The 9,348-nt window shown below is 35.6% G+C and overlaps 2 protein-coding genes across 2 annotated transcripts; both read left to right on the forward strand.

Moving 5' to 3' along the window:
* The first annotated feature begins 4,251 nt into the window (after window positions 1–4,251).
* LOC105562305 (chymotrypsin-2) lies at window positions 4,252–6,447 on the forward strand. Its single transcript, XM_012013047.1, has 7 exons — window positions 4,252–4,355; window positions 4,709–4,782; window positions 4,951–5,045; window positions 5,228–5,369; window positions 5,468–5,581; window positions 5,758–5,910; window positions 6,101–6,447. Exons 1-7 carry the CDS (start codon window positions 4,307–4,309, stop codon window positions 6,242–6,244), a joined length of 771 nt encoding a protein of 256 aa, XP_011868437.1. The 5' UTR covers window positions 4,252–4,306; the 3' UTR covers window positions 6,245–6,447.
* Window positions 6,448–7,511: 1,064 nt separating this feature from the next.
* LOC105562306 (mite allergen Der f 3-like) lies at window positions 7,512–9,226 on the forward strand. Its single transcript, XM_012013048.1, has 6 exons — window positions 7,512–7,609; window positions 7,963–8,036; window positions 8,207–8,301; window positions 8,484–8,625; window positions 8,724–8,837; window positions 9,021–9,226. Exons 1-6 carry the CDS (start codon window positions 7,561–7,563, stop codon window positions 9,186–9,188), a joined length of 642 nt encoding a protein of 213 aa, XP_011868438.1. The 5' UTR covers window positions 7,512–7,560; the 3' UTR covers window positions 9,189–9,226.
* The last annotated feature ends 122 nt before the right edge of the window (window positions 9,227–9,348 follow it).

A 9,348-nucleotide genomic window follows, 5' to 3' on the forward strand; every position in this document is an offset into this window, starting at 1 on the left:
TTAACGTTTTATTAGTTCGACAAACACGCGTAGTGCAGTTGCGGTTGTCGTTAATAAATTTATCGATCGTCTATATTGGTCAAATCAACAGACTCGATTATCATTCTGAACGAGGCGACGTAACTCATGCATGACCCCATATTGCCGCCGCTGGCAATTTAAACAAATCAATAACAGTTTCCCATATGTTTTTAAACGGTGCGGTATGTTGCTCGATAAATATGGAAGTTCCATTGATATATTGGCCAAAAACAAAATCTACGTTTCTACGCTCTTTCTGTTTTTATTGAAAACATAAAAGAATTGCATCTTAAATTAATTTGGCAGTTTCGACAAGTAACTTACGTATGCAAATATTTACGTAGTGATATTAATTTTAGCTGGTCAAATCGCGCTTTACATTTCCATACTACAAACGCAATTCGGTTGTACGCGTTATCGTCACTTAAAATAACTATGGGCCGGGTGTTCCAACCACTTGGTAAGTTAACTAATAATTAAATCAAGTATGTCTTTGTTGCTCTTTTAAATTAAACAAAGATAGACATATAAGTTAACTATTCCCTTGAGAAAATTTACTTTAAATTAAGTCAAAGTTTTACAAGTACACTTTCAAATCTAAGAGTTTACTTAAAGAAGTTAAAAGCTTACTTAAAAAATTTTGGAGTAATTTTGGACACTTGAAGTAATTTTTAGATGGCCAAGACTGTCGAAGTTCCCGCTAGAGGGCCGCGCGGCATAGCACTTTCTCGTAAGAAGAAAACCGCACGCGAGATTAGAAATTATATCAAATTATATCACATACTTTTCACAATTCTTAAAGTTTTCTTTTAAATTCTTAAAGTAAGTTTTAAGTTTACCTTAAATAACAGTTTAAAGTGTCCTAATTCACTTTTCACAGTTCCTATTCTTCTAAAGTAAAATTTCAAGGTTTTCTAAGGTACATTTTCCCCAAGAGTTAGTTTACCAAGAGTTTGGAAAAACCGGCCTTATGAGAAGCGCTATATCTTCTCGATTTCACCTTTAAGGTGAAGATAAAGCTTTCTTTTTCGAAAGATGAAATCGATTTCGGGTATCGTGCCCGACGAGACTGAAGCAAAATGGAGATAAAGAGAGCCTCGTATCATACAATCGTACGAATGATAACCACGAGTGCGAGGCTGGGCGTTAATAAGCGGCGTCGATATCCGCACAGGACAGATCCGAGAATTTTACGCAAACTGGCAATCGATGCTCTTTTTATCGCGACGGGTCATGCGCGTAGCGTCGTAATGTGTAGACGCCACCGTCTACCACTTTTCCGAGGACGTGCAAGAGAGGAGAAGCGAGGAAAACCGCACGCACCCGCTCAACCGTCTCTGACGGTCGCTTCAGCGAGGGCATTGTCGAAGTTCAACGTACCTCAATAAATCGTGCAATTGTTAAGAAAATCGCAGAATAATGCCGTGATTCCGACGCGACGTCCTGACGTTTTGATAAACGTTTTCTTTATTCCGCCGTAGCTATAATCACTATCGTGACCTCGTTTAAATCACGTGTGAATTAATAATAGCGAACTATATTGAAATAACTCTTTAATACAGGGAAATTAATTAATTTAATTAAATGTCGAAATATAGATAATTAATTATAAAAATCAATGGTGTTTGAGCAACTTGTGGAAATATAAAATTCATCATATTAATTCAGAAATCTATTCAAAATTACTCGTAGATAAAAATATCTCCGAGAACGTAAAACACATTACAACAATATACATGTGTGTACATGCTATATAAAGTATAAACGCGGTAAAACGTCTTGTTAATGATAATCATTATAATACGAATTATACACGCCTCTCTCCACGTAAATAATAGCCCAGGAAATGCGTACTTTTATACTTCTTCTCATAAATTCTTCCTCCCTTTAAACGCGCTCGCTTTGTTTGAAAATCTTGGCAATTTTACGCGTGGAAGGAAAAACCGTGTTCCCCCGATTCTCACGAACGCCAGCGCGAGAAGCGCCCGTTGTTCCCGGAGAACCTTTTGAACCTTTTATTCCATTTGTAGTTTTGCAACAACCGATATTCCAAAAGGGACTCTTGAATAAAACATGCGACAGCAAACTTCACCGACGTAAGGAAATAGATTCCCCTGTGCAAACAATATGCGCTCGTATAATGCACGCCCAACGAGCAAATTTGCGAAGTGGATTTGTGAGCAAAGCATAAAAATGTATCAGTGCAAAGATATAATTTCTTCTGTTCCATTTGCCGCATTTTTACGCGCCTGCCTATCATTAAAACAAGCGCTACTTATCGTGGCACTTCTGTTGGCAAACAATTTTTATAAAACACCGAACGGCAGCGAAACAGATTCTAACTGATAAGATGGGCCCCCCTAACTCACATTTGCTATTTGAAATAGGCGTGATTGAGGAACTTATAGTTTCGATTCACATCCGATATGTTTCAAGTGCGCGCATTGCGAAGCGAATTATTTGAAATATTTTTTATCGCACCAAAAATATTTTTGTTGTACGATTTTCATCGAGTTACCATTATCACAGTTCATAAACGATCGCGCTCCTATTTGTACAATACACCGTCATAAACATATTGATAAATACATTACTCAAATTTGATAAATATCCTCATCGGTATCGCATACAGATGTCACAAAATAAATAAACATTTAATAACTGCGATGTTACGTCAACGTTGAACATTAAACACTAATAAAATTTGAATGTCCAATTTTTCAACCTACTTTTCTTCTACCTCGGTTTCTCATCAGCAATGAAAAGCGCAATCTGCGATTACAAATTCTGAACGAACTGCATTCATCGCTATGAATTCGCTTGAGAGTTAACTAATTCCATGTATGAGTTGTAAATTTATTTGGAACTACCACATGCTACTAGGAAGTTTAATAAAGGCCGGGCGAACACGATTGAGAGTTCGTGCACGCAAAGTATCAGTGATGTCGATCGACGCTTTGATCATCCATTCGGTCGATTACACGATCAAGGCACGAGGTCGCTGGTTGCGGACGAATCCTGAAACTCTGACAGCCCGCAGCCATCCTGGACCTGTGCGATCGATTGTCTCCTACTTATCCGTTCAACGGTCCGTCAGGACTTTCTGATAAAAATTCGCAAGCTATGAGGACCGAAACTTCATCCCTCGTGAGACTTCCTATTGAAATTAGCGCCGCGAGCATGGAACTTTTAAGAAGACTATTAAAGTTTTTAATATACAGCGTAACTTACAATTTTCGACAAACTTATTATCTCGCAACGTCAATCTTACATCATTTTTCCTAATATAATAATTGCAAAAATTTTACAACATTTAGTTTACACAATCCAATATAACACTGTGCGAATCTAACAAGAAAGTTGTTCTTCTAGCTCATAAAAAGTCAAGAAACTGATGAGATTTTTAATAGTCATTCATATCTAATCTAACGTGTAAGTTGTTTGCGTACAAGTTAATGAGCGATAACTTTAATCAATAGATTAATTCCGCGAAGATAAAAATATTATTGTCTACGGAGGTACAAAAAAACCAACTCATTATGTGATTCATTAAATGATAAACTATACAAAATGCAAAGCTTAATGATGTTATTATCATATCAATCGAAAAACTCATATCCGATTTAATCGCATTAAAGAGCTGTTTGAAAGATACATCAAGCTAGATTAAGAGATATGGGAAAATCCGAAACCATATCATATATCACAAATGAGACGGAATACGATTATTGTTTCCACAGAACGATAAGAAAAGTAATATTAATAATAACTTGAAAAAACATTACACATAATGACTTGTTACAAATTATATCCGTTCTAAGTGAAATATGTTAAAATTTATTTAATCTTGATGGTTGTGTTAAAATGATCTCAAATAAAAAACTGTGTACTAAAATATTTTTTAAATTTATATAAAAAGCTACAAATTGGTCGACAAACGACTAATGTAATTCTTTAAATTAATAATTTTTATATTTTCAAAAGTTAAAATACAATCTCAACTAACGTATAAAACAACGATCAATCGCATACGGAGAACATTTCGAGGGAATAAGATTCCAGTGACACAGTATCGCGTGCTTATCAATACAATTGATCATTGCAATCTGTACCAACGACATCTTCGATATTCTTCTTCAAAACTGATATATCTTATCTAGATTTCTTAAGAAAACTTGTCAATCATTGGACTAGGTTTACGGAAGTGGGGCGATGCAATTAGAAACAGATACGTATAAATTCGCGGTCGTCGTTTTCATATCACACTTCGGTCAGTGAACAGACCATGGCGTTGAGAATACTGTGCCTCCTCAGTCTTCTGGCTTTCTCCCACGGTGAGTAATGATCCTCTCGAGTTAACTGATAATAATTCGTCACACAAGCGAATACAAATTAACGTAGTTGCCCTAGAAATATCTTGGCAACAAAATCGCTTTATTGTTTCATATTACTCAAAAATAATTTTCTGTGAATTATATGGCAGTCATATATTATACATGAATAGTAATATATAATCGCAAAATTATTGTTAATAACTTTCAACAAAACTTGGTTGAATGACTGCCAATCCGCAGACTTAAAAATGTATTTTAAAATACACCTGAGAAACAAACTTTGTTTTTCTGTTTGCGAAAATTGCGTTTTTTGGTTGCATTTTACAAATAATAATAATGTTTTACCGTTGCAGCTGGGATCCTTCCACTCTTTGATCCCAGAATCGTGAATGGCGAGGATGCCAAAATAGGCGAGATACCGTATCAGGTACATGTTATCAAAAGATATCTTCATTAGAAAAATAAACATGTATAAATTAGTATACGTAAAATGTTTATATGAAAATACTTTCCATTTTAATTAAGTGTAGGAACGTGTACATGAAAATATTACTCGAACAAATGAGCAGATATTAGAAGATTATGATATTTACAGGTGTCTCTTCAAGAACGTGCTTCTAACTTCCATTTCTGTGGCGGCTCCATCCTGAACGATAACTATGTCATCACAGCAGCCCACTGTGTTTCCGGGTACATATTATTATTATATTATTCCTACATTTAATAAAATAATTTCATATCATGTTAATATATCAATCAACTATAAATTTTTTTATACGTTCGTAGAAACATTATTTTACCAATGTAAGAAATATGACTCACTGTTATATATTTAAACGAAAATTTAAGCAATTATAAATTTTGTATTGTAGCAAATCTGCAAGTGGAATAAAAGCTGTTGCTGCAACGATTGACCTAACCAAACCGAAATCGCAGCATAATATCGTAAAAATTATTGTACACGAAGAATATGACGCATCTAATTCCTGGATTAACGATATCGCTCTACTGAAGGTAAGCGGGACTTAAAATTTCTGTTCACTTGATGCAATTACGATCATTCTATTTTTTCTCCTAATTATAAATTACAAATCTCAAGTAAAAACTTTCAGGTTCAAAATCCCTTCAAAGAATCGTCCACCGTCGGACACGTTCCTCTGCCACCAAAAGGTCACGACGTTAAGGCTAACGATGTAGCCGTTGTCTCGGGATGGGGCAGACTCTGGGTGAGCCTTTCATCATTCTACTTATCATCCAATTTCCATGTAGAAATTGCTAGTTCCGATTTTTTATATTCAATTATTCTGATATCTGAATACTTATATAAAATATGGTATAAAAGGATAAGAAAATTTAGTGCCATTTTGAGAGCAGCAGTTATAAATATTATACGAAATTGCAGCAAGGTGGACCAACTACCACTAAGCTACAACGAGTCAACATCCTCATCGCTGACCAAAATTACTGCAAGTATATGTACAACAATATGGGATACAATGTCCGTCCTACGCAAGTTTGCGCGTATGATCCGTCAATAGAGAAAGGTTCTTGCCACGTAAGTTTCTCCTAAAATTTTACTTATCATGCATCTGTCCATCTCTCTCTCTCTCTCTCTCTCTCTCTCTCTCTCTCTCTCTCTCTCTCTAATTAACATACTCAATTTATAAACAACGAATTTATAAGCACGATCAAGTAAAACCGCGATGCACTCTAGACATCAAGTTTTAACACCTTGTTTTTTCCAGGGTGACTCTGGTGGCCCATTGACTGTCGGTGGAAAACTCGTTGGATTGGTATCCTGGGCGAATGGCTGCGCCAGCACCACCTACCCCACCGTCTACACACGCGTTGTCTCTTATCTGGATTGGATTAAGGCTAACGCGGTCTAAACCTACTAGCTTCCAACTATGATTCGTACTCTGTCCTTCGTATAACTTACTAAATGTCGGTCCTTACAACCGAGGGAAGGAGATATTTCTTCATGTAAAAAATGTGTGATAACGATGCGACATAGGGTTGTACATAGTAGGTGCCCTCAAAATTCTGTACACATTTTCGACGAAATAAATATTAATGATTCATTAAAAAAAAACCACTGGAGTTAGACCACCCAAAAAGGCCGTGACAAAGAATTCTCGCGCGACAGATGCCTTTTATCACTTGTCACGTATCGAACTCAAGTGAATTTCGATATAGAACTATTGGATAGAGCTAAAAGTCGAATAGAACCCCGGCTCTGTCGCGAAAACAATACTCCGTGACCGCGCGACACTGACGTGTTGCTCTCATTTCCGGTGACACTTGGCAGAGCGAAAGCGGTGGACGCGCACGTTTTAGCCGTAATTGACAGTCACGATTATAACGGCAATTCTCAATTCAGTAATACATTACCGTAGATTGAAGATATTCGTTAATCGTGTCAATAGTAGCCGACTCTCTCAAAGCCAATCGGTGGATTATCACTGAAAACAGTGAATAGTCACTGTTTTCAGCGATAATTCGCTGATTGACTTTTAGAGAGCACTAAGTGTATTCTTTTTACTTCCTCTATAACGCCTAGCGACGCGACGTTGTACTTGTGGAAAAGAAAATAGAAAATAAGAGACGTTCTTTGGAAAATCAGGCGCATGTCTTCCTTAAGATTCACAAATATAGAAAAGGGAATCGGAAACGAAAGAAGAACTTTCGGCAAGCTGCGACCGCCAGAAAGAGAAGATGTTACAAATTCTATCCGTTCTAAGTGAAATATGTTAAAATTTATTTAATCTTGATGATTGTATTAAAATGATCTCAAATAAAAAATTGTGGACTAAAATATTTTTTAAATATATATAAGAAGCTACAAATTGGTCGACAATCGACTAATGTAATTCTTTAAATTAATAATTTTTATATTTTCAAAAGTTAAAATATAATCTCAGCTAATGTATAAAACAGCGATCAATCGCATACGGAGAACATTTCGAGGGAATAAGGTTCCAATGACACAGTATCGCGTGCTTATCAATACAATTGATCATTGTAATCTGTATCAACGACATCTTCGATATTCTTCTTCAAAACTGATATATCTAATCTAGATTTCTTAAGAGAACTTGTCAATCATTGGACTAGGTATATGGCAGGGGGGCGATGAAATTAGAAACAGATACGTATAAATTCGCGGTCGTCGTTTTCACATCACACTTCGGTCAGTAAACAGACCATGGCGTTGAGAATATTGTGCCTCCTCAGTCTTTTGGCTTTCTCCCACGGTGAGTAATGATCCTCTCGAGTTGACTGATAATAATTCGCCACACAAGCGAATACAAATTAATGTAGTTGCCTTAGAAATATCTTGGCAACAAAATCGCTTTATTGTTTCATATTATTCAAAAATAATTTTCTGTGAATTATATGGCAGTCATATGTTATACATGAACAGTAATATATAATTGCAAAATTATTGTTAATAACTTTCAACAAATCTTTGTTAAATGACTGCCAATCCGCAGATTTAAAAATGTATTTTAAAATACACCTGAGAAACAAACTTTGTTTTCTTATTTGCGAAAATTGCGTTTTTTGGTTGCATTTTACAAATAATAATAATGTTTTATCGTTGCAGCTGGGATCCTTCCACTCTTTGATCCCAGAATCGTGAATGGAGAGGATGCCAAAATAGGCGAGATACCGTATCAGGTACATGTTATCAAAAGATATCTTCATTAGAATAATAAACATATATAAACTAGTATATGTAAAATGTTTATATGAAAATACATTCCATTTTAATTAAGCGTAGGAACGTGTACATGAAAATATTACTCGAATAAATGAGCAGATATTATAGAAGATTATGATATTTACAGGTGTCTCTTCAAGAACGTGATTCTAACTTCCATTTCTGTGGCGGCTCCATCCTGAACGATAACTATGTCATCACAGCAGCCCACTGTGTTTCCGGGTACATATTATTATTATATTATTCCTACATTTAATAAAATAATTTCATATCATGTTAATACATCAATCAACTATAAATTTTTCGATACGTTCTTACAAACATTATTTTACCAATGTAAGAAATATGACTCACTGTTATATATTTAAACGAAAATTTAAGCAATTATAAATTTCGTATTGTAGCAAATCTGCAAGTGGAATAAAAGTTGTTGCTGCAACGATTGACCTAACCAAACCGAAATCGCAGCATAATATCGTAAAAATCATTGTACACGAAGAATATGACGCATCTAATTCCTGGATTAACGATATCGCTCTACTGAAGGTAAGCGGGACTTAAAATTTCTGTTCACTTGATGCAATTACGATCATTCTATTTTTTCTCCTAATCATAAATTACAAATCTCAAGTAAAAACTTTCAGGTTCAAAATCCCTTCAAAGAATCGTTCACCGTCAGACACGTTCCTCTGCCACCAAAATATCACGATGTTAAGGCTAACGATGTAGCCGTTGTCTCGGGATGGGGCAGACTCTGGGTGAGCCTTTCATCATTCTACTTATCATCCAATCTGTAATTTCCATGTAGAAATTGCTAGTTCCAATTTTTCATATTTAACTATTATGATATCAGAATACTTATATAAAATATGGTATAAAAGGATAAGTAAATTAAGTGCCATTTCGAGAGCAGCAGTTATAAATATTATACGAAATTGCAGCAAGGTGGACCAAGTACCCCTAAGCTACAACGAGTCAACATCTTCATCGCTGACCAAATGTACTGCAAGTATATGTACAACAATAGGGGATACAACATCTATTCTACGCATGTTTGCGCGTACGATCCGTCAATAGAGAAAGGCTCTTGCAACGTAAGTCTCTCCTAAAATTTTACTTATCATGCATCTGTTCATCTCTCTCTCTCTCTCTCTCTCTCTCTCTCTCTCTCTCTCTCTCTCTCTCTCTCTCTGTAATCAACGTACACAATTTATAAACAACGAATTCAAAAGCACGATCAAGTAAAACCGCGATGCAATCTAGACATCA

This window comes from Vollenhovia emeryi, unplaced genomic scaffold (genome assembly GCF_000949405.1).
Source record: "Vollenhovia emeryi isolate VEMERY1.0 unplaced genomic scaffold, V.emery_V1.0 DF939191.1, whole genome shotgun sequence".
In the NCBI taxonomy this organism is placed as follows: Eukaryota; Metazoa; Arthropoda; class Insecta; order Hymenoptera; family Formicidae; genus Vollenhovia; species Vollenhovia emeryi.